Source organism: Carica papaya, chromosome 3 (genome assembly GCF_054855325.1).
Source record: "Carica papaya isolate Zhongbai chromosome 3, ASM5485532v1, whole genome shotgun sequence".
NCBI lineage: Eukaryota > Viridiplantae > Streptophyta > Magnoliopsida > Brassicales > Caricaceae > Carica > Carica papaya.
In genome coordinates this window covers 14789569-14814355 of record NC_142311.1, presented here as the reverse complement: position 1 = coordinate 14814355, position 24787 = coordinate 14789569, and the positions used below count along the sequence as shown (strand labels likewise).

General features: G+C 33.7%; 3 protein-coding genes across 5 annotated transcripts; 2 read left to right on the top strand and 1 right to left on the bottom strand.

Moving 5' to 3' along the window:
• The first annotated feature begins 11716 nt into the window (after positions 1-11716).
• Positions 11717-14366, top strand: PRXIIF (peroxiredoxin IIF). The gene is made up of 5 exons (XM_022033717.2): positions 11717-11995; positions 12082-12111; positions 12214-12372; positions 13755-13849; positions 14031-14366. The coding sequence occupies exons 1-5, from the start codon at positions 11780-11782 to the stop codon at positions 14134-14136; spliced, it is 606 nt and encodes a 201-aa protein (XP_021889409.2). The 5' UTR covers positions 11717-11779; the 3' UTR covers positions 14137-14366.
• Positions 14367-14500: 134 nt separating this feature from the next.
• On the top strand, positions 14501-16204 carry LOC110808277 (NADPH-dependent aldehyde reductase 1, chloroplastic-like). Of its 3 annotated transcripts, none has more exons than XM_088216119.1 (3): positions 14501-14797; positions 14964-15336; positions 15476-16204. In XM_088216119.1, the coding sequence occupies exons 2-3, from the start codon at positions 15155-15157 to the stop codon at positions 15951-15953; spliced, it is 660 nt and encodes a 219-aa protein (XP_088072245.1). In that variant the 5' UTR covers positions 14501-14797; positions 14964-15154; the 3' UTR covers positions 15954-16204. The 3 variants fall into 3 exon arrangements, with proteins under 3 accessions (XP_088072245.1, XP_088072243.1, XP_088072244.1); XM_088216117.1 differs by having other exon boundaries at positions 14501-14833; XM_088216118.1 differs by having other exon boundaries at positions 14501-14869.
• Positions 16205-16342: 138 nt separating this feature from the next.
• On the bottom strand, positions 16343-20238 carry RHF1A (RING-H2 group F1A). Its single transcript, XM_022033716.2, has 9 exons — positions 20049-20238; positions 19833-19980; positions 18926-18972; positions 18751-18813; positions 18382-18493; positions 17975-18267; positions 17391-17498; positions 16973-17309; positions 16343-16706 (listed from the first exon to the last, which is right to left on the bottom strand). Exons 2-9 carry the CDS (start codon positions 19977-19979, stop codon positions 16698-16700), a joined length of 1116 nt encoding a protein of 371 aa, XP_021889408.2. The 5' UTR covers position 19980; positions 20049-20238; the 3' UTR covers positions 16343-16697.
• Positions 20239-24787: the final 4549 nt, after the last annotated feature.

Genomic DNA, 24787 nt, shown 5'->3' with positions numbered 1-24787 from the left:
TATTGGTTGTCGCTACCGAGAAAAAGTAAGTTGATCGCCGATAGTGGTGATAGTTGGAGGACTTCGACGGGAAGGGGTTTGGTCGCCGATATTAGTGACAGGAAAGAATAGTATTTGGGTGTGTGTATGGCCTATTAGGGGTCGAGGGATAGGCGGTTTGTTGGTGGTCGCCGATACTGGTGATGGGTGGGAATGGTATATGTGTGTGTGTGTGTGGCCTATTAGGGGTCGAGAGATAGGCGGTTTATGGTAGTCGTCGATACTGGTGACAGGTGGAAATGGTATCTGTGTGTATGTGTGGCCTATTAGGGGTCGAGAGTTAGGCGGTTTATTGGTGAGCGCTGATACTGGTGACAGGAAAGAATGGTATTTGGGTGTATGCATGGCCTATTAGGGGTCAAGGGATAGACGGTTTGTTGATGATCACTGATACTAGTGACGGATAGGAATGGTATCTGTGTGTGTGTGTGTGGTCTATTAGGGGTCGAGAGATAGGCAGTTTATTGGTGGTCCCTGATACTGGTGACGGGTGGGAATGGTATCTGTGTGTGTGTGGCCTATTAGGGGTTGAGAGGTAGGCGGTTTATTGGTGAGCGCTGATACTGGTGACGAGTGAGAATTGTATCTGGGTGTGTGTGTGGCCTATTAAGGGTCGAGAGATATGCGGTTTATTGGTGATTGCTGATACTGGTGACGAGTGAGTGTATTTGTACGGTTTGGGGACGTCGAGGGGCAGTCACAATTAACATGCATTATCTTTTAAATTACCGAAGGTAGGTATTAGGTTAAGTAGGTGGAGTACATTTAGGACCTCTGAGTTTTTTATTGTTGTGTATGATGTCTGTAACTTAATTTTTACTGTACCGAGTTGTATATACTCATTCCGTATCATTTACAGATGGAGTATGGATGGAGTCGGGATTAGAGTTGCCTATTTCCGAGCCTAGCAGATAGAGGAACCGGGCAATAATATTTTTGTCATTTGGCATGATTGAGTGTGTAATAACTAGTAGTAGTGTAGATAGTGGGTCTGCTGGGAGTTTGTGAAATTATCCTTCACTGTGATATTTCATGTAGGGTTGCAGGTTTATTGTGATTTTGAGTAATAGATTCGCGGTAAGGTTTCTATGTTTGTGGTGGATTTGAAATGACGTTTTCGTGTGTAGGCGTGGAATTGTCTTAGATTACGCCCTTTAAAAAAAAAGGGGCGTTACACAATACCCCGTCCGGCATGAGACAACATTCACGGTAGGGTACCCCTATCTACCTAGTCCGTCCACCATCTCTCAGGATTTCTAATAAGGCTATCGTTTCATTTATTCACTTAATCACACAATTTTACCGTTAAACCTTCATTTTTTCCAGTTCGGCCATAAACACATAGAATAAATCATATATGCATTCAAAGCCATAAAATAAATTAATAAGATACCATCATGCATATAAACTGTAAAAATAATCAACAAACAACAGTAGATAATTTCTTATTATGCCTCCATTATCAATCCGTAATTAATTATGCATATTTTCTAAATTCACAAAAAATATCGTATTATTATTTATTTAAACTTCAATTCTATGATAAGGGATAGGGTGAGGGATCCTTACTCAATTTGATATCCGAAAAGCTAAGATGTTCGACTACGCCTATGAGAGATTCCCAGGTTCCCTGAATTTTTCTTCGAGAATTAAAACGCGCTAATAGTACCTACAAATGTCCCAAACAAACCCAAAATCAATCCCAGGGCCCACTTGGCCAATTTTAAAATTCTGGCACGACGGCTCTGCCGTGCTCCGGCAACAGCGCACGCACCCACTGTGGCGGTCCATCTCGGGTTGGCTATTTCGACCATTTTTTGCCAAATTCGGCCAATTCTACATCGATCTCTGTGAGAAAATACGTTAAAGGATCTCAATTGGTCGAAAAAACACAAAAAATGAAACTCACCGACGACGGGGCTCTCCGATGCAGCAGCTCCTCCGACTCACGTTGTGGTTGGGTGTTTTGCTCCAATCAACCTGTAGAGAATGAAACAGTGATCACAATGGTAAAAAAATTACGCATAACGGGAATCGGGAAGGGCCTCATTGGAAGCGTTTTATGGAATTTCCCGCGATGCCGCCACTGGACTTTGCCTACGTTTTTTGGCCAATCGACCGGTTCTTTTGCTTCAATTTGACCATGAATGTGTTTAAAATTGAATTCCGAGCAAAAAAAATTTTTTAACCTTTTTTGGCAGTTAGAAAGGGCTCCAATGCGGCGATGGGTGGCAGTGCTCTCCTTCCCAACGACCGTGTCTTCTTTTCCGACGAGGGAGTCTGGCGGCTAAAGTTAGGATTTGGTGTGGATAGGAGTTATTTATATACGTTTGTTTTTGATCTGGACCATCAATCGCGTTAAATCTGAACCATCCGATCGCGATTAAATAGGGAGTGAATCTGGGTTATTCATCACGATCCAATCTAGACCGTTCATAGCGATCTAATCTAGGCGATCTGATCGCGTTCAAATCTGACCGTCCGATCGCGTTTGGGGAGGGAACGCATTTGAGCCGTTCGTGCGCATGGGAACAGATACGGGTCGTTCGATCGCAGGCACACGGATCGCCCCCGTGGCACTGTGTCAGCGTCCGCTGCCATGCGATGCGTCCTGATTCATCGGAGCTACTGACAGGGTGTTCCATGTGGCAGAACTTTCTTAAATTACAGTTTGACTCCCGATTTCCGATTTTTATTTCAAAAATACCCGTATAATCCAAATTTTTACCCTTTTTCTCAAAATTATTTTCAATTTCATCCTCCTTAATTTTCACTTCATTTTTACTCTAAATTAAATTTAAAAAAAATAAAAAATTATACTTATTAATTTTAAATTACATTACAATTTTATTTTGGGGTGTTACAAAAGATGCCTAGAATGGAGCAATTTATGAACTTCCTCCCTTTTTTTAGACCGATCCATTATGTTTAACAATTTTGATTCTCCACAACACGATAAGATATTCTTTTCCCAAAAAATATCATTAACCCTCATGTACCTCTTGTTTAAATTATCGAATTTATCTTTACACTACTATGGCAACATATAAAAACCTTTTCTCCATCATAGCTCTCAACACAGGTTTCAATTTTCCTTTCTCCTAGTTTTTTTGTCTTATCATTCACTTTATATGGGAGTTATGGACCCTAATTTCTTCATCATAGATGAGTAACTAAATGACAGTGACTTTATGATCTTCTAGAATGTTTTTCAATTTATAATTCTTCTTGAGATTTTTCGGATCTTACAAGAGTTTAAATAATTTATATTAACTTGGGTTAAGTATTGTTATTATCAAAAATCAATAAATAATTTAACAATATTTTGTTTTCATTTCTTTTCTATTTTATTAATTATTTGATATATAAACATTAGTCATAATTTACATAATTCACGACAAAAAAAATGCAGGTAATAAAAAATGTTGAAGACATATATGGAGATAGAAAAAAAAAAAGTGCAATAGTCTTAGCAACATAAATGACTTATTGCGAAATCTAACATCACTAATTATTACCGATGAATTAAAAAAACGGAAATGAGTTTTGGCTTGGAAGAAAGGGTGATGCAAGTGACAGAATAATTTATGACCAAGTAACTTGTCACAAAGTGAAGGATAAGGTTTGGACAAACTCACTTACAACAATACTCGTAGCCACATTGAGATAGTTGTTCCATCATTATTGAGATTGTTGCTATTCATGTAAAAATATGAATGACCTTAGTGACAATCTTTATGATATATAGAATATGAAATGTCAGTTGACACTATTGTATGAAAAAAGTAAAATCATGAACAACTCCAATGACAACATTGACAATTACTACTCAACGAGTTACCATTTTGTGAGGAAGCAATCAATTAATTAACTTTGCATCATCATTCTTATAACAATTTGTGGCATTTTTTACTCTCAAATTTCGTTCTTCCTTGAGACTATGTCTAAGAGTTGTATTTTAATTTTTTTATTTTTTTTTTTGGGGTAGAACTTGGATAGTTAAAGTGAAATTTCCAACTTTTGAACGTTCAAGAAAAAACATATTAATTTCTATTATTTCGTATTTTCACTTTTTTGGCAGAATTTTTTTGAGTTTTAGTTATGTACGAGGTTTAAGATTTATACTAATTCAATTTTTTTTTTCTTTTCACAATTCATATTTAAAAATAAAAATACAATTTTCATGACTTCAGGTAACTTCACCTCTTCAAAGTTCTTCAAATCTAAATGATGATTTTTTGTTACAGAATAATTTCTAAGTTCTCTAAAACTTTCCGTTGAAAAGTTTGTTTTTTTTTTCTTCTTTTTTTATTGATGAATATATAATCAAAATCTATGACTTCTTAAAAAATACAATAAAAGCAAAAATGTAGTTGAAGATGATTATCATTAAGATTTCTTTAAAAAACTAATATCATTGAAGATCTTAATGATAATATACCAAATACATAAGTGACTCACAAATTAAGAAAACTTTCACATTACTTTTTCATAGTTTTTAAAATTTTTCAAGAAGTGGATTTTTTAATGAAAAGAAAATTCACGATGCCCAATAATAAATGATATTTTCTTAATTTATAAAAAGAACTTTTTTTCCTATTCAGTATTAGTTTATTAAACTTTAAAGGTCACTCTGAGTTTCTTCGATGATTATAATAGGAGTCCTTGCATCCTATACATGATGAGATTTTCCACATATTTTATCTTCCTCAAAAGTGAGGCATTCATATTCACCAATAAACTATTATGCATGACATCCATATTGGGTTTTAACGCAAGTTAACTCTAATACACAACTCCTAAAGTTTTATGTTCAAACAATCTTTTTTTTTTTGTTGTTTTTAGTGATACAAATTTGCTAAGATGAAAATTGTTTTGCCCATCCAAATTTCAACTTTTTATGCTTCATCCCAAGTTTACTCAGTGACAATATTATATATTTTTGCATTTAGTTTTCTGACAAAAATATGCATACAGTGCATCAATTTTGAAGCAAATTTCATATGAATATCGGTGAAAATATTCTACACTACTAAATCTCAAAAATGGATCGACCTTTAAACTGTAGATCTTAGGTCTTATATTCAAGCAATATTTCATTTATGCCCCATACATGCCAAAGTAAAATGCATGCAACATCTAATAGAATCTAAGGTTTTCCTAAGGGATGCTTGTATTTTTATAAAAGGAGCAATCAATAGTATAGTATCAAGCACGAGCATTGGTGTCTAGGTGACATATGTTTCCTATCCATCCCAAAGAAGGGCATTCCACATAAAGGTTGGTAGAGATTTATCCCACTTTAATTCTATATTTAAGTCATATGGTCCTAAAAGGGTAAGATGTAACGACCTCAGAAATACTCAAAAAAAAAATAAATAATAACTTAAGTGCAGAAGCGAAATAAAATAGTTAAAGTTTACATTCTTTACACAATAACTTAAAAGTACTAAACAACATTACAGAATTCACCCTTTTGAAAGAAACACAAGAAATAAGAAAATAAATGAAAAAGAGAAAATATCTAGCATCTACTCGTAATTTTCTTGCAAATCGGGCTCTAGAACTTGGTCTTCTTGATCTAAAATAGTTAAATAAGGAATGAGTTACACTAACCCAGTAAAGATATCACAGTATATCACCGACATAGAAATAAAGGTGGGTATAAAAATAAAAATAACTAATAAAGCACTAAATTTAGCAAATCTATTTGTCAATTATAAAAGCATTTACTGTTCACTTACCACCGTGGAATTTATAAAAATAACATATGCAGACAATTAATATCATACAGATCATAGTTTTATGTAAAATCAGCACATAGCACATATCACTAGTCCATATATATCATCAATAAATCAAACAATAACTATCACTTTTTCACCAGTCTACTAGTATCCATGGATATTCATAGGGATGTCCCCGCTACACGTGACCCTTTTCCTTTAACAATCTCAATTACGGGCCGTCCCCATACCCCGTACAGTATGAGCGCCAAATTACCAAGTCTACATACCCCATCCAGTATGAGACAACGTTCACATTAGGGTTCCCTATGTACCTGATCCGTCCACCATCTCCCAAGATATCTAGTAAGATTGTCGTTCCATCTGTTTATTTAACTACACAACTTTTCTATTTTTCTTTAGTCTCTATTTTTCAAATTAACCATGATTACATAAGCAAATAAACATGCATCCAGGAATACAATCATATCTCAATTTTCCAATCCAACAATAGTCATGTAAGGCTGCTATTCATGCATTCAAACTATAAAATTGATAAACTAGATACCATCATACTTTTAGACTGTAAAATAAATAAACATAAATTAACAGAGAATAATTTTCGGTTCGGACTCCATTAGCAACCCATAATTAATTATGTACATTCATTTAATTTGCACAAATACCATAGTATTATTTGTTTATACTTTAATTTTATGATAGGGAATAGGATGAGGGATCCTTACTCGATTTGACGTCCGAAAAGCTAAGCTGTTTACTGCGCCTACGTCCCTAGGTTCTCTGAATTTTTTTTCGGGAATCGAAACGCACTAATAGTACCTACAAATGTTTCAAATAAACCCAAAATCAGTCCCACGGCCCACTTGACCAATTTTAGAATTCTGGCATGGCGGCTCTGCCGTGCTCCAGCGATGGTGCAGTCACCCGCAACAGTGATCTGCCTCGGGTTGACCAATTTTGCATCGATCCCTGTAAGAAAATACGTTAAAGGGCTTTAGTTGCTTGAAAAATCGAAACTCACGGGCGATGGGACTCTCTGGTGCGGCGACTCCTCTAGCTCACATTTCAGTTGGATGTTTTGCTTCTATCAACCTATAGAGAAGAAAACGATGATCACAACGGTGAAAAAATTATGCGAAATCAGAAAGGACATCATTAGAGGTGTTTTGTGAAATTCCCTGCAGCGGCATCGCCGGGCTTCGCTGGCCAATTGATGGGTCTTTTTGCTCCGATTTGGTCATGGGTGAGCTTAAAATTGAAGTTCGTGCAAAAGAAAAAGTTTTTTTCCTTTTTTGGCGGTCGGAAAGGATTTCGGTACGGTGATGGGTGGCGGCGGTCGGCTCCACGACGACTGGGTCGTCTTCTCCGACGGTGGGGTCTCACGGCTAGGGTTAGGGTTTGGTGCGAATGGGGGTTATTTATATCCATCTGCTTTTGATCTGGACCGTTCATTGCATTTGATCTGAACTGTCCGATCACGATTAAATAGAGAGTGAATCTGAACCGTTCATCGTGATCCAATCTGGACCATCCATCGCGATTCACTCTGGACCGTCCGATCGCGTTTGAATCTAGTTGTTCGGTTGTGTCTGGGAATGAGTGCATCCAGGCAGTCCGTGCGCGCAGGAACAGATCTGGGTCGTTCGATCGTGGGCATGCGAATCGCCTGCGTGGCCTCCCGCGTTGCACCGCGTCAGTGTCTACTGCCACGCAGCTCGTCCTGATTCGCTAGGCTTGCCGACCGGGCGTCTGACGAGGCAAAACTTTTTAAAATTATATTTTGGCCCGTGTTTTTTTATTTTTCTTTAAAAAATACTCTCATAACTTAAATTTTCACCTTTTTTTTTTCCAAAATTATTTTTAATTAAATTCTCCATCAATTTTTACTTCATTTTTATGCCAAATAAAATAAAATAAATTAAATTAAACAAAAATTATATTTATTAATTATTTAATTAAAACAAATTTTTGTGGGTGTTACATAAGATCCTAACATAGTAGGTTGGGGGTTCATGTAAAGATTATGTACATAAAGTGGAAAACAAGCATAATAATTTAAAAAAAGAAAAAAAGATTTAAGTAAAAAATGAAAAGACAACAAAAATAAAGAAAAATTAGTGGAAAAAAAAGGTAAATAATTTACATATGTTATTTTCAATAAAAAATTGTCTACATCCTTAGTGGACCCGCCAAGCTATTACAATGAGGATATAGGCCACAAAAGTTCGCAAAAAGTAAAAAATTTAATGTTCAAATTCTTTTCAGGATTTTAAAAATTGAGAGAGTTGTACTTGATCCTATTTGAATAAGGACCAGACATTAAATCATTCATCGATCATTTTATTAAATTTTTTGATTATTCAAAATACTTTTTATGTGTATATCTAAGAACCTAACTATTGTGTGCACTTCATATCCATGCATAAAAAAAACTAGTAATAACAATATTTACAATCTGCATTGGAGATTGGGATTTTAAAATACATCATAAGTGAGAAGTAACTGGCGAAAGCAAAAGAAAATTAAAATTTAAAAAGTATTTCTTCCTTTTTTTTTTTTTTTTCATGTTCTCCATGGTTTGATGAAGTCCCTAAAGAATTATTTCCTTTTCAAATTTACAATAATGGTAAATATATAACAATGTCAAAATCTTATGTTAACTTCATATTTATGCTATTGAAAGCCATTTATCTCTTAATTAAGATGATAATTTCATTAGTAACTTTGAAAATAACATTTTGCTCATAATTCAAATTCCAAAAAAAAAAAAAAAATACTAAAATTGTTCTAAATTTTAGTTAATAATTTTAGTTAAACATTGCATAACTTTTTTTCTTTTTAGAAGTTGATTATACTCATTGAGATATTACTGATAGATACTGAATCTACCAAAAATAAATTTCTATTTTAAGCAATAACATAAAATTTTAATAGTGGTAGGGAACCGAAAATTGCTTTTCTCTTTTGTAACCAGTTTGGACAGAACTATAAATTAGGGAGTTTTTCTTCTCCAAGTCGAATAGCTGGAAAAAAAAATTTAAAATAAATCCTTACTTAAGTAATTGAAATGAAAAGCACTTGGATGCAAATACAGATTAATCAAATATGCAAGTATTCCCAATAAGATGAAGTAGCTAATTTCTAATTATGTATTGATCATAGATATAGTAATTAGTTTTACTAAAGTGCAGCAAACTAGTTCTAGCTGTCGAAAATATTTTGACAACCAATCCTTTCTTATTCATAAACTAGCTAAGAAACGTTCTTTGTCTGATTCTTGTTGATTAAACAATCCTGGAAATGTCGGTAGAATTTAATTTGTCAATGTCCTTGAGAGCCAAAAGAATCTGATTCAAGTTACCGAATTCAACCACATGAACCAGCCAACCAGATTTCTTACTACTTTAGTTCGGACTAATTACTACTAGGTACCTGAACAACCCAAACAATTATATATTTGGGCTGCTTGGATAGCTGTATGCTACTGTGTTGTACACTTAATGTGCCCTGTTTAAATGGTTAACGAACAACAATAATATATATACAGAGAAATAAACAGATACTTGAAATTAAATAAAAGTAGAATTAAACTAATTCGATATCACAATACAGATTAGAGTTTGCTAAATCTGTAATTAGGAAAAGAAAAGTTATCAGTCTCTCATGGTGGATTTACTACAAAACAAGGTTCTTGAATACTGAAAAAAAGGAGAAAAAAAAAAAAAGAAAAATACAAAAAATTACAGGTCTGCAATGTGTTGTGTGAGGAAGAAGATGACCCCGATTTTTTGCCTTCAGTCTCCTTTTCGTAGCCTAAAAGTATTAGAGTTTACTTTTTTGCTTAGATCGGGATCCTTCCTAATGATTTTGGCATTATGCTTACTTTCCAAAATCATCTTTATTTTGATTTTTGGTTGTCGATCCAAGTTGTTGTGGGATTCCTTTTAAATCTCAAAAGCGTGTATTTTTCCAAATCAACTACTGCATGTGACTTAAGCCTTGGTCGAGGCTTGGTTGAGTGTAGTTTTGGCTTCCCTCTTACTGCCTTGGTGTTAGCCATGCCCAAGGATTGGCTGTGTTATCCCCTTATTGCTGGGATGTAAGCCTTGGTCGAGGCTTACTTAGACATATATAAGATTTGTGATCTTGTCGATGTAACACTCAAATTTTTTTTTATTATTATTAGAATTATTTTGATTTTATTTTATCTTAATAATTAATTCATTAATTAATAATTATATAGTTTTAACTTAATTTAATTTAATTAAATAGAGATAAAAATAATAATAATGATAAAAGGGGTAAAATTATTTTTTGAATTTAATTGAAAATGATTTTAGAAAAAAAGTGTGAAAATTTAGATTATAGGGGTTTTGTTGAAAAGAAAATCGAAAACCGAATGTCAAAACGTAATTTAAAAAAATTGCGCCACGTTAGCAGCCACGTCAGTAGCCCGGCCAGCAGCTCCGGCCAACCAGGACACGCCGCGTAGCAGAAACACTGACGCGGGAAGGCCACGCGCAACGACTGAGTGAAGTCAATGAAAATTTAAGTTTTCTTTACCTAAAAAAATTCAACAAGTGTTACTAGAACTTTTTTTATCATGGGTCTGAAAAAAAATATATCTAAAGTGAAAACAAGTGAGTTCGGTACATTAAATATGGTTTCAAACACTTTTCATTTGGCTTCACCTTCTATTTTTACAGGAAAAATTATCAATTATGATTTATGAAAATATAAGTATATCTACAATCTTTTAATTTGTAGGATGTAGTTGAAAATGATAGGATTGGTAAGATGTAGTTGAAAATGATGAGATTTGCATAGAAGTACTCCAATAAATTTTGATGAAAAGTGCATCAAATAATTGAAGATTGATAAGAATTACATCAATAATCGGATGTTGGTAAGAAATGTATTAATAATTGAAGAGAAGTATTTCAAAATATGAATATTAATAAGAAATATTGAAGAGAAGTAATCCCACAAAATAAATTTAGTAATCATAATTCTACATTAAGGGAGAGTATTGAAAATTAATATAAAAATTATAATTTATTTTATTTACTAATTTAAATTCAAATAGAATTTATATTTAATTAGATTTATAATATTTTTATTTTTAAATATCATGTTGTTATTAACAATTTATTTTTAAAAGATTTGATTAATATTTATCTTTTAAATTATAGTATATTATTTTTAGTAAATTTGAATTCGATGTAAGTCAATAAAGACACGTAAAATTGTTAATTTTGAAGTGAATGAAGTCAATAAAAATTTAAATTTTTTTCGCCTAAAAAATTTCAACAAGTTCGTCATTCCTTTAGATGTTGATATTTATATATCTCTTGAAATTGGAGTACGTCTCGAAGCTTGGACTATAACTCCTCTTCTAGATATTGATTTTTTGCATTAGAACTTTATTGAATATAATTAAATTATTCGTAGATTTGTTTTAATTTCTATTTGTAATTTAAATAGTGTCTGTTTGAGTATATGTTTAAGATAAGTTCTAATAATTTTAGGTTTTTGAGCTTTTAAAGTTAAGATTTAAGGTACCTTTTGAGTAACTAGTAAAAATATAGGGTTTGTAATCTAAGCATTTTCAAAATTGAATTGGTGTAACTTAGAAGGTGATATGAGAAAATGGTCATGTAATTTTTAACTTACGATAAAACTGTCATTAGATTAGAATTAATTAGAGCCTATCAAAATGAAATTAAGCATTTGCTATGCCTATTTTGTTTATTAAACCCAGTATACTGGCTTTTTCAAAATCCAAAATCGATTCGTGAGAAGGGTTTCTCCAAGTCTAGGAATTGGTATGTAGGTGCTCTACTAAATTATTCTATTCACAATGAATACATGTAAAAAGACCCACCCAAATTGCATTGGGCCCATAAACCCAAGCCTATAATATCCGCCTTTTTTACTGTCCTCCATTTCTGCCATTTACCTCTTTAAGCATCACCTAACCAGAGATTTCGACCATGGCGACCGCAATTCTTAAGCGATCAAACTCATCTACCCTGAGATCACTGGTGGACGTTATTCGAATCGGAGCATCATCAAGGTGCTACGCCAAGCTCGCAGTGGGGACTGACATAGTTTCGGCCGCACCCGATGTTTCTCTCCAGAAGGCCCGGAGCTGGGATGAGGGTGTCTCCTCTAAGTTCTCTACTACACCATTAAAAGACATATTCCAGGTTCTTATCTCTTAAACAAAAACTATGTTTTATTTTATATTCTTTTCTATTATCTTTTTATTGAATTTGTTTTACTGATATGTCAGGGCAAGAAAGTTGTCATCTTTGGACTCCCTGTAAGCTCATTTCTATGTTTCTTTTGTCATTTTTTTGAATAATTGTTTCAGATTAATGATTTTAAGTTTGAAGGAGAAACAAAAAAGAAATTATTTCTGTAGGGTGCATATACAGGGGTTTGTTCACAGCAGCATGTGCCTAGTTACAAGAACAACATTGATAAGTTCAAGGCTAAAGGGATATACTCTGTGATTTGTGTGGCTGTTAATGATCCATATGTTCTGAATGGATGGGCAGAGAAGCTTCAAGCTAAAGATGCTGTAAGTTATTCCTTTAAGCCAAACAAGCTTTAATCTGTAATGGGCTCTTCTTTGTTATATTTTTTCCTTCTTTATTCTCAAGCTTCTCTTGTCAAGTAATTTGAAGTTATAGAATCCATTTCTAGCTTTTGGCTATTTCAGAGTAGTGCCCTCTTGGTTTATATTTATTGGCTTGTAGGCTAGACAAGAATCAAAAGTAACCAATTTTTAGCTTTTTGGTTATTTTGTTGCATGATTGAGGAGTAAGCCAAATAGTTCTCTAGGTTTATGGTTCTTGTCTTTTAGGCTAGACAAGAACCAACTTTAGCTCATTCCTAGCTTTTTGGTTATTCTATTGTATGTTTGAGGAGTGCTGCGAACAGGTTTCTAGGTTTATGGTTCTTTGCTTTTAGGCTGGAGAAGAACCATATTAAGCTCATTTTTAGCTTTCTCCTTATCGCATGTTTGAGGCGTAATCCAAACAGGTTTGTATGTTTATGGTTCTTGGCTTTTAGTGTATACAAGAATCAATCTTAATCTGAATGTTTTGCCTTCTTTCTTTTTTCTTTTTCACCATTATCTCGGTTCATAAAGGCATTTTGGCTTCTTTGAAGAACTAAAGTTTCTTGTTAGAAAAAACCACTAAAGCTAGAATAATAATTGGATTTTGAATTAATCATGTCTCTGAAATTCGATCATTCAGCTGTATAGAGAGAGCAGAATAACATTTAGAATTCGTTTTGTTTTGTTATGTCTATTTAATTCCTATCTTCAGAATTCAATCACATTTGATAGGCAGAAAAGCATTGTAACTTTTCATGGTTTGACCTTATCTCATCTTGATTCTTTGGAATAGATTTTCAAGTCATGCTCTCTAGTTTTTACCTTTTAAAGTAGGAATGGAAATTAACCCTAAATTCTACAGTAAGGCTTGAGGACACTTCCATGAAAATACGGTATAATCCTAACAATTAAGGTTAGCTTAGTAAGCATGAGCATGTTCCATCATTTTCTATTCAGTCCTCACCTAATTCTTAATTTTTATCTTGTATTAGTCTTTACATGCATAATTACAACATAATATTTCCTGAGTTATTATTATTTAACTTGTATAGTGTTATAATTGAAAGATATGTGAATTTGAGAAGTGTAAACTAAGAAAGGTTTCCAATACGAAACAAAGCTTTAGTTTCTGGGTTATTTTTGTGGGGGAGTAGACTATTGCTTGTTAATTCTGACATTGGAACAGGTATCGACATTTCTAATCTATTTCTGGAACCAGTATCAGGGGATAAGGAACAACTTTTCATATGACTAAATATTATTTTTTTGAGAGGATGTTTACTTTCACAGTGATTATCAAGTTTGTGACTGGCCATTACTTGTCTGTTCTGGTTCTTTAGATTGAATTTTATGGAGACTTCGATGGAAGGTTCCACAAGAGCTTAGAGTTAGACAAGGATCTTTCTGCTGCATTGCTCGGCCCACGCTCTCACAGGTATTAAATTGATCCATACTTAGGAAATGGGTTTGAGCATTTGTTTATACTTTACTCTAGAAACAAACAAGATTTGGAGTTGTAACAGAAATCCCAGTTTGATAGCTGAATAAAACCTGGCTAAAACCAAAATGGTTATCCTTTATTTTCTGATACACGATGGTGTTATGTTTTTGTGCAGATGGTCAGCATATGTAGAGGATGGGAAGGTTAAGGTTGTTAACGTGGAGGACGTTCCATCTGACTTCAAGGTATCTGGGGCAGAGGTCATCTTAGGACAGATATAAATGGTGCTAACAGCTGAAGTTTCATTTTCCTTCCAAGGACTAGTTGAATGGGAGAATTTCTCCCTTGGTTACCTCTTTTTCCTAATACTATCTTGTAAAATAAGTTGGTTTCATCAACTTTCCAATTAACTTGAACTATATGGAGAAGTGAAGTTTTGAATTTGCTCAATGAGTGAAATTCTTCAACAAAATTATATATTGCTAATAAGAGCTACTCAGCAGTCACATAAGTCAGTATAAATCATAATATTTTGGTTCATATGGGATTCTTTAACAGTTCTGTATGCAACCAATGGATTTTAGAGCATCAATTATCTCTACTCTCTATTATATTGGAGAATCATTTTCTGGAATTCACACTCTGGGCAAAAATAAACAGTTATGCCCATATGGACCACCTTGCATGACTGCACGTGTATTATATATGCTCTGTTTTCAAGTTCGTGGCACGTAACATGACATGACGCATGACACTTTCACCAACACTCATCAAACCTAACGAGATATGCTTCTCTGTATTTGCACGTGTTCTCCCTTCACTCTGTTTAATTTACCTTCTCTTTTCTCGTAGAACAATGGAAAATATTGAAGAAAAGTTTCCACGATAAAGACAACACAGTCAACCGGGCAAGAAAATGTTATGAGACCCATTCCACAAGCCGTAAATCCTCACTACAACCCCTCCAACAAGCTCCGTGTAAATTTTTCACGATGATCATATCCATGCATGCATGTATACGTACATATATATTTATGATACTACTTGAAATTAAACCTATTTATTTGTTTTCTAAATTCAAAACCAACAACTGGGACCTCATTTGCAGGGCAAAGTAGCTCTAGTAACCGGCGGAGATTAAGGGATTGGAAGAGCTGTATGCTACTGCTTTGCTCAGGAAGGTGCAACTGTGGCTTTCACGTAGGTAAAGGAAAAGAGAGAAAGACAAAGATGATACACTCAATATGATAATGGGAGCAAAACCAAGCGATGCAAAAAACCCAATCGCCATAACCGCTGATGTTGGATTCGAAGAGAACTGCAGGTGAATGGTGGATCAAGCGGTGCAAGAATATGGCCGAATTGATATTGGTGAGCAATGCCGCAGAGCAGCACATGGCAGAAAGTGTTGAAGACATATCTGAACTGAGAGTCGAGAGAGCGTTAAGAACCAATATATTCTCTTGCTTCTTCATGTGCAGGTAAAACCCTGATTCTGCTTTTGAGTTGAATTTAAACTTCAAAACAGTTGCAAAAAACTAAACTCAAATAGTTAATTATGTTATGCTGCATAATTACTTTGTTCTAATCTCCTATTCTGAATTTCTTTTATGGGTGCAGGCATGCTTTGAAGCATATGAAAGAAGGGAGTAGCATCATCAACTCCACATCAGTTAATGCCTACACAGGCAGCCTGATGTTATTGGACTACAGCGCCACAAGGGGAGTCATTGTGGCTTTCACCAGGTCCCTTGCTCTCAATCAAGCATCTAAAGGAATTCGCATCAATGTGGCGTCTCCAGGACCAGTGTGGACTCCACTGCAACCAGCATTGCTCTTGGAGGAAATGATTTCAAGTTTTGGCTCGGAAACACCCATGGGTAGAGCAGCTCAGCCTTGGGAGATTGCACCTTATGTGTTTTTGGCATCGCCTGACTGCTCTTCCTACATCAGTGGCCAAGTTCTCCATCCCAACGGTTTGGTTTTACTTAGATTTCTCAGTAGTATAATTCGCCTAATTTTTCCTATACTAATTTTCCCACACTTTCTAATAGATTCTGCTCGTCACACCGCAGGTGGCATGGTGGTTAGTGCTTGATCCTCACTATAATATATGTTAGTACCTGGCAGAGTCTACTAATCATGGCCATGGAGTGGATTGGGCAGAGAATATGAGATTATGCCTGAGAATGGATAAGAATTAATATGAATGTAATAGGACTCTTATGTATATAAGAAATTAAATATGAATCATGGTGATCTCATGAATAAACTCACGTATGCCCCTATTTATGTATCTTCTGTATAAAATATCATATAAAATTCAGGGCTTACACTAGCATTATCGAATCCTTTGTATTTCTGTAGGATGAATGCAATTTTAGTAATTACTTGCAAGTTGGAACAGGGTTCGCCATATCAGACATGGTAGAATTCACCAAAATCTCCAATAAATCCCCACTAAATACCTACCCTGTGAGACAGGCATAACACCCTTGAAACTGAAGATGGCATAGAAACAAATAATTAGACCAAATACAAGTTAATAATGGCGGGCAGTTAACCTTCAGTTAAGTTGTACTAGATTAAATAATAAGAAGACGAAAAGAGAAAAATGAATCCTCAAGACATCTTTGTTCATCCTTGTTTGTACTCATACCGAAATAAACTCATCATCCAACTAAAGTTTTCCACTTTCTGCAAGTATTTTTGCAAACAGGAAATGCAGGACGCAAACCAACAGGCAAGTTGGTTCTCACTTAACATCACTTGCATTATGTGCCCTCAGTTCCAGAAGTAAATCACATATTGCAGTTAAGCAGACTCAACACCATCCGTCATATCAATCATCCTGAAAAGAAACACCAAATAATGGTAACTCAGCATCTATATCTCCTTCCAGAAAATAATAAAAGCTTTGATGTCAAGCTTCAAACTCGTTCATGTAAGCTAAAATGCCCCTATCATGGGTTTTTCAGAAAGACTTATCTTTTTTCCTAAACTCACTAGATGGAAATATGGTTTCTAAAAAATTTTGGACACTAAAGCCATATACATGTTTCTTTGCCATGTTGGCGGCATTGGGAAACTTAATTATTTAGTAGAGTGAAATTAAACCTGTCCATGAGAAATGCTAACTTGGCCTGGGGTATTGCTGGAGAATGGACGCGATTCAGAACTAAAACCAGGTGCACCTCCTCGACTGTCTTGGGAAATAACATTCTTTTCCACACTCTTTCCTTTAAATTGTATCTCGTCAGCAAAACCTGAAGAATTTACAGAGACTCCTGGTCGTCTTGCTGAAAGATCCAGGCGCTCAATCATTCGAGCAACACCAGCAATTCCAGCACCCATTTCACGCTGCACTCCTTTGCTCAGCTCTTTTAACTCCTTATTACATGCAAGTACCTTCTCCTTTAGACCATGGGTATTTCTTGATATAGATTCTTTGTATCTGTTGGCAAGCACCAGTCATGCCATAAGTTCTAGTTGAAACAAGTATTAAGAAGTTTCAAGGAAAGATGACAACTCATACCTTGCTGAAGCAGCAGACCATCTTGATTTTATGGACTCCGAGAAGGAGGGCATCACAGATGTGTATGATCCTCGTGGAGAATCAGGCTTTGGCTGCTTAAAGAGGCTCCTAAAAAACAATCAAACAAGAATAAGATAAAAAAAGATCAAGAAAACACAATACATGCTGCAAACAGGTGCATACAAGCTACCAACTCTATATATAATCTATGCAATATAATCACTGACCTCCAATCCACGATAGAGGATATGAAAATATGTCTATCAACTTTAATTCTAAAGTCATGAAGACTTATAAAATATGTTGAAAATGGTTCCTCAATATGTTTGTTTCTGTATGTGTGTGCATGTTGAAAATGCCAGTACTAGAATGGTTTTGCTTGCTCCATCCAGTTTTTTGAAATTATTTGTAGGCATTAAGTTTCAAATACTGAATCATTCTTTTATTCTTATAAAAAATACTGAAATTGCAAATACCAAAATAAATCGATTAGAAAATCAAATACAAATATATATAATTGGAATAGGCTTGCCATGAAAGTTGGCAGACTGAAGCCTTTGGATTTTCTATATCTGTACAAGTACCTGGGTTTGGCAGAAGTAATAGAAAACAAGTAATCAGAGGAGACTTGCGATGGTATGCCTGGAGTTAGTGAATTTTCCTCAGTTAGGCCATAACTTATGTTTTGATTTTGCTCTGTTGAAGATGCATACTCCTGCATATTTGCAGGAGAAGAGGACATTAGAACTTCGGAAGAACCAAGTCCTGAAGATCTCTGCCTTCCCCTTCTCTGAACAAATTGAGCTCTGCTTGCAGCAGCAGCAAGTTGTCGCATGATACGTTCATCAAAATCTGAGTCATCGGACAGAGAACCATCCTGAAAAAAATATCATTGAGACTCTTATTTACAGAAGATCAGCATTGCTAGCACAACTGTTTCAGCAAATAAAAAATTAAAGATAAACAGCCAGGTTTGAACCAACCAAATCACCTCTTCAACATTGAGATCATCATGGTAATGATAAACAGTTCTAGGCAGAGACATGGATATTTCCCTGAACCTGGATTTTCTTTTATTCTCCATTGCAGCTAGCAGTTCTTGGCTACAAAATAATTATTTATAATTAAGAATAAGAACGACAAGACGCATGCTCATTACACACAACTCTGTTAGATCAACTGATAATCCTGATTCCTTGTATGATTCCAATTTTATCAGGTATATAAGAGAGGAACACAACCATGATTCAGAACAATCAAAATCTTAGTGAATAGGGTGTCAAGAGGGAGAGAGGCAGAGAGAGATAGAGAGAGATAGAGATAGAGAGAGAGAGAGAGAGATCTTATTAAGGTTGTATACCTGGCAGGGTCTTTCAGTGAAAGTAACTGCCAACATATTGGGCACTCTTTGCTTCTTTCACACCTAAACAAGAAACAAATCCAATCACGGTAAAGAATTAACATATAGAAAAAACAGAATTTCCAGCTGAAAGGGCAAAGGATTTAAATATACATAAAAGCTATGAATGAGATACCATTCAAGAATGCATTGAAGATGGTATTCATGCTTGCAACTGGTGACCTGAAACAACAGAATCCAAAAAGTTGATGCCCAGGACAGAATTAGACCAACCAAATATGGGGCTGTAAAATAATTAGAAATCATAAGAATTGAACCAAGACATAGGCAAGAAGAAAACTATCTAAACTATCTTTTCACACAAGCAGAAAAGTGAAAGTAATCGTAATCATCGGAAATCATTCTTAATACTAGTTTATACGCCAGAAAAATGCTCAGAAATCCAATTTGTTAGCCAAAATGTGCACACGTTGACAAAAAAATAAATTACAAATCAGCTTGCTATGAACTGACCTCTGAAAGCTAGTTTTGCTATTTTTAGCAAATTTATCGGTAGCAATTAGAGAGTTGAACTCTTAAAGTAAGAACTAAATAGACCATTTTTATAAGCTATCAACGAAGAAAAGGCAACGTATTGAACCTGAATTTGACTAAACAAACAGCGTGAGTAAAGAGAAAATCGACATTCGTTTTTTACAAGCCTATAAATGCAATCATCCAGCGAGAAAACAGTAGTGAAAGTTACTGAAGATCATAAGAACTCATCTCATAGCAAATCCTAATTAATTCCCACATTAGAAAATAAACATGAACAATTTCGGCAGTGACCTATATTATTTCCACCAGAAACAGGAGAGAAACAATCAAAGGCATTTCAATCAGCAAAAGTCAGTGAACGGTGCTCGCAGAAACACTAATCTAACAGCATATATTCTTCAGTTTAAAAAACAAAGAACACGAATACAAAAAAGATTATGACTAGAAATGCATCTAGTTAGTCAGATTACCAAGACCATAAAAAATCAGGCAAAAGGACAAAATAAGAAGCCAAATTTAAGAGACAGTAGGAGTGAAGATCATACAGTTGCAGGGTCTTGAGGGGTGAAAGGCTCGAGACAGATACTGCAATCCTCATCGGATTCATCGCCAACAGCTCCAGAAGAAGAACCAACTGAATCGATCGGGTTCTCGGGCAAAGCGCAAGCAGAGGAATACTCGAAACTCGCCATTCTAAATCAAAAGAATAAGTAAGAACAACGATAGTCAATGAAGATAAAAGAGAAGAGAAAGCAAGGTACTTCTTCTGTGGGAAACGAAGAATGAAAAAGGTGAAGGATATGAAGCAGATGAAGAAAGGAACGCCTCAACTCTCAAGACTAGGAAAGTGGAGAGAGAGGGGGAGAGAGGGAATGGTCAAAGAAAAGAATTACGAAGGAAGAAGAAAAGGCTAAAATACAGAGAAAGAAATCCGATTCAGACGGTTTGATTTTGAGAGAATCAGATTATCAATATGATTTATTTACATATTCATCCTCTAATTTGTCTTTATTCGAATAAATTACACTATTCTTATTTTCATTTTTATAATATGTAATTATATTACTTTTATCCCCGTATAATCACAAAAAGAAAATTAATTTATTTTAATATTAAAAATAGCTTATATTTGAACATTAAAGTTACTTTAATGATTAAAATATACCTAAAGAAAACAAAGGTTAAATAAAATAATATAATTCAACAATAGAAAGTAAAGTAGCGGATTAATGGATATCTCAGGCAAGTAAACTTGTGTTCTGAATTTTAAAATTATTATTAAAATATCTGTTAATTAAAATAACTTTTAGTAAAAAAAAAAAAAAAAAAATTGTTTTTATTAAAAAAATACATGAAAAAACTTTTTTCACTTAAAATAAATAAAAATTTTAGTAAAAATAATTTTTTTTTTATATTTTAAACATAAATTTCGAGTAAATGTGAATTAATTTTTATAGCAATACATTATAACTATTGTGTTAAACCTGTTAAAACATCTTCCTCATGCATGAGTAAACTTACTGTATAAGAGTGATTAAATTATAACTAGGACTGAAAATTCGAATTCAACTGGACCAAATATGGATTGACCAAATTATAGTGTGGAAAATTGACTAAAACTATATTCTATTCAATTTTTGGTCCATAGGTAAAGGATTAAAATTTTGGTCCAGTTCGGTCCCATTTAATCCCCAAATTGAAAAAATGAAATCTTAATTATTGATATTTAATAAATTATCTTTTATTTTATTAATTTGATGAATTATTAAAACTTATCAATTTATGTTGTTTGGATTTTTATTGGTCTTAAAGGTTATTTTTAATTAAACATGATAATTTATCTAATTTAGTTTGTATTGAACTAGAGCAGATCATCGTAACCCAACCTGATCTAAATTGAAATATGATTAATATGGTTTCTGTTCAAATATATTTCCTAATTCGGTCCCGCTCTTGTCAAGAACTATTAAGTACCCCCTTAAAATTGTAGATGAGAGTGTGAACAACATGCCATAATTAGTGATGTATTTCATGAAGATGATTGAAGTGGTTTTTCTTAAAGGATCTCAAGAATTGAAGCATTAAATAATGCAATTTCTTGCACAAATTTTGTTTACTATTTTTTTTTTTTTTTTTATCAAAATGCATATATACAAATAAGAATTTTACTATGAACACAAGACTTTAAGTTTGCTAGACAAAGTTTTATGAACAAGTTGTACATCCAAAATGGAATCGACATCAATATAAAGAGTTCACGCCTATCTTCTCTCATCAACGCATTAAGACTTCTCTCGTTTAAAGTCCTCATTAACATATCTTAGGCTTATAATCAAGATAGTGTTATCTTGGTGATACTCGTATATAAAATCTAATCTAAATAGTTTTGTATTTTAGTTGAATATTGACACAAATCTATACAAACTTTAAGTAGTTAAAATGAGAAACATAACCAAAATTTTTTAAATATTACTTCTTTGCAGTATTATAGTCATATTCTAATCTTGGAACTTGTGGGTTATGCGATCATATTTTTTTCAAATTCTGATTCTGGTGAATCACATGTCCAAAGCAAGTCTTGCCAACTTCGTAGCAGAGCAGCTCGATTCTGACGAAACTCTTGCAAGCTTTATAACCACAATAAAAAAATAAGAGCAAAACTACGACGTCTGAACCACATAAGATACAAAATTTAGAGAAAAATATATGTGAAAATTTTAAACTCCATATTTTTTTCAAATTTTGATTTTGGTGAATCTATGACGTCTGAATTGCAGAAGATACAAAATTTGGAGGAAAATATATGTGAAAATATTTAATTCCAAATTTTAATTTTGGTGAATCACATGTCCGAGAAAAGTCTTGACAACTTAGTATCAGAGCAGTTCGATTTTAATGAAACTCTTGTAAGCTTCATAACCACAATAAAAAATAAGGACAAAGCTACGACGTCTGAACTGCAGAAGATATAAATTTTGGAGGAAATTATATGTGAAATTTTTTGGAGTTTAGATTTAAAATATATGAATCACAATAGCAAACTCGAGCCATAATGGACCAACGACTGACTATATTCGGCCAATAATTTTAAAAACTCACCAAATCTTCTAAAACAACATGCAGATTGGTGAAACAATCACTCAAGTAAGTCCTCTAATTTAAATATTGATAGAAAAATATTACCGAATCCAAGAACTAAGGAAATTGGAGTTGGTAGTTCAAATCAGATGGGTAACTAAACCAGTAACCTTGTCTCAAAGATTAAAATTCCTATTTTTGATGAGCAAAATCTTAAAACATGGATAAGACAATGCAACAAGTATTTCCATGTATTCAACATCTCAGAAAAAAGTAAAGTGGAAACAGTCTCATTGTATCTTGGAGACAAAGCAGAAAGATAGTTTCATGGGACAGAAAATGACCCAAATGTGTTTGAATGAGAAGTATTCGAGATAGAATTGTATAGAAAGTTTGGAGGATTAGCCGGAGTTGATGTTATGGAGGAATTCAACAAATTAATTTAGGAAAATAATATCTTCCAATATCAAGAAAAATTTGAAGAAATGATGTCTTTATTAGTAACAGAGAACCCTAGACTTTTTGAAAAATATTTTATGTCTAGTTTTACAAGTGATCTGAATGATGAACTTCGACCAATGGTAAAGATGCACAGGCCACGCACCTTGACTCAAGCATTTGAATTGGCTCTATGGTAAGAAAAAGTAATAGATGCCATTAACCAACACAATAAGCCGAAGCACTCCATAACTTCTTTTAAAGTTAGTGTTTCCATCACCGAAAATTTCTCTAAAATTCAAAATTTTTAAGAAACAACACTCTTGAGAAGTCTAAATCATACGGAATTGAGGAGGAATAATCTTTGCTACAGATGTGAGAAAAAATATTCTCCACGATATTAGTGTAATGAAAAGGTAATAATGGCAATGGAGACATGTGATGAAGAAGGAAAAAGTGAAAATGATCAATCTCCATATGACAAGCAGAAGAATAATGCAAAAGAGTCCTTCCGTAGTATCATAAATATAGGTATTAATAATATCATTTGACACCAAATGTTTTAAGGTTGTATTTGAACCTTGAGGGCAAGGTTAGCTCTTAAGGGGAGGTAATTATTAGGAATTGGCTGCAGTGAAAAGAAAAAGAAAAAAAAAAAAAAAGAGAGATAGAGTTTCACCAAACGGCTCCTCGCAGTGAACCAATCTGACTTTTCATCTCTAACCAACCCAAGTTTTCATCTTCTTCCTCTATCTGACGCCAGTTACAGTTAAAATATCAAAGGAATTTTATGTACCATTTGGTGAATATAAATACATGATTGTAAAGCTAAAGAAAGCATGTAATTTTTTGACATGAATCTCAAATAATATCTATCTTTCTTGATCTATTACTTTCTTCCTTTTTTCTTCTCTGCTATCTTTCTCATTTTCCCTTTATTTCTCTTTCTAACAGCTTCTTTGTTTCTCTCTCTAAAATCAATCTCTCTCTAAAATATTCTCTCTTTCTCATCCATGTATTCTCTCTCTTTTTCTCTCTCTGAACACTCCTTCCTCACTCTCAAACTCTCTTCTTCTCTCTTCCCTACTTCATCTCTTCTCAAACTCTTTTTTTCTCTCTCCCCAACACCCCATCTTCTGTCTTTCAAAAATCTTCATTTTTTTTACTGAAATTCCCAATTCCATCCTCTCTATTTCTTTAATTTTCAAATCTGGCCCAACCTTACAAATTTCTCAAAAATATCCATGAATATTTAAACTCCACATTTTTCCAAATTCTGGTTTTGGTGAATCACATTTTTCATATTGATAGCACTATCATTCATCTTAATCATAAACCTTTGTTCAAATAATCTTTTTCATGTTTTTGACATAATTAAAAACTTATTATATGTTCAAAGTTGGCAAAAGATAATCATTATGTTAGTAATATGGTCTTAGATTAACTACATAGGGATGTAATGGGGTAATATCAAGTAATAGCCATTTTATAGTTGTTAAACTTTAAATATCAACAAATATATTTTTTTTTTTATCATGAGTTGCTCAATGTTCTTAACTTTGTATGACCAAAAGTCAAAGGATGCTTAAGAACTGATAGTGCCTAAAAATGATATTATTATCACTCACTTTTGAGTTATTAAACTTGATGTTATGTTATCTAATATGAGCTATTTTTTATATTTTGTTGCTGGACAAGAGATAAAGATAAAACAAGAAAAAAAAAACACGAAAAGGGAAAATGTTTGTGAAAAGAGTCATCAGTTCAGAAATAAGCCTTGAGCAAGGCTTGATCCAGTAGACAGACAACTTAGCTTTGGGCAATGTTAAGAGTCATGCACAGCAGTAGATTTAAATTAAATTGTGCACTTTTTAAATATGGAAAAAATATCATTCTATTCAAGATTTGGAGCTAAAAATTAAGGAAAAAATTATTCTAAAAAGCTTAGAATAAGCCAAAAATTAAGAAAAATAATTCTAATAAG

Bases quoted from the DNA above. Each gene is read 5' to 3' on its own strand.
- RHF1A (XM_022033716.2), bottom strand. From the start codon at position 19,979: ATGGCGAGTTTCGAGTATTCCTCTGCTTGCGCTTTGCCCGAGAACCCG. The intron at 18,973-19,832 runs GTATGATCTTCA...CTGTTGTTTCAG, and splicing joins CCCCTCAAGACCCTGCAACT to GTCACCAGTTGCAAGCATGA. The intron at 17,499-17,974 runs GTACTTGTACAG...ATTGTTTTTTAG, and splicing joins ATTACTTCTGCCAAACCCAG to GAGCCTCTTTAAGCAGCCAA.
- PRXIIF (XM_022033717.2), top strand. From the start codon at position 11,780: ATGGCGACCGCAATTCTTAAGCGATCAAACTCATCTACCCTGAGATCA. The intron at 12,373-13,754 runs GTAAGTTATTCC...CTGGTTCTTTAG, and splicing joins AGCTTCAAGCTAAAGATGCT to ATTGAATTTTATGGAGACTT. The intron at 13,850-14,030 runs GTATTAAATTGA...GTTTTTGTGCAG, and splicing joins CTCGGCCCACGCTCTCACAG to ATGGTCAGCATATGTAGAGG.
- LOC110808277 (XM_088216119.1), top strand. From the start codon at position 15,155: ATGTTGGATTCGAAGAGAACTGCAGGTGAATGGTGGATCAAGCGGTGC. The intron at 15,337-15,475 runs GTAAAACCCTGA...TTATGGGTGCAG, and splicing joins TCTTGCTTCTTCATGTGCAG to GCATGCTTTGAAGCATATGA.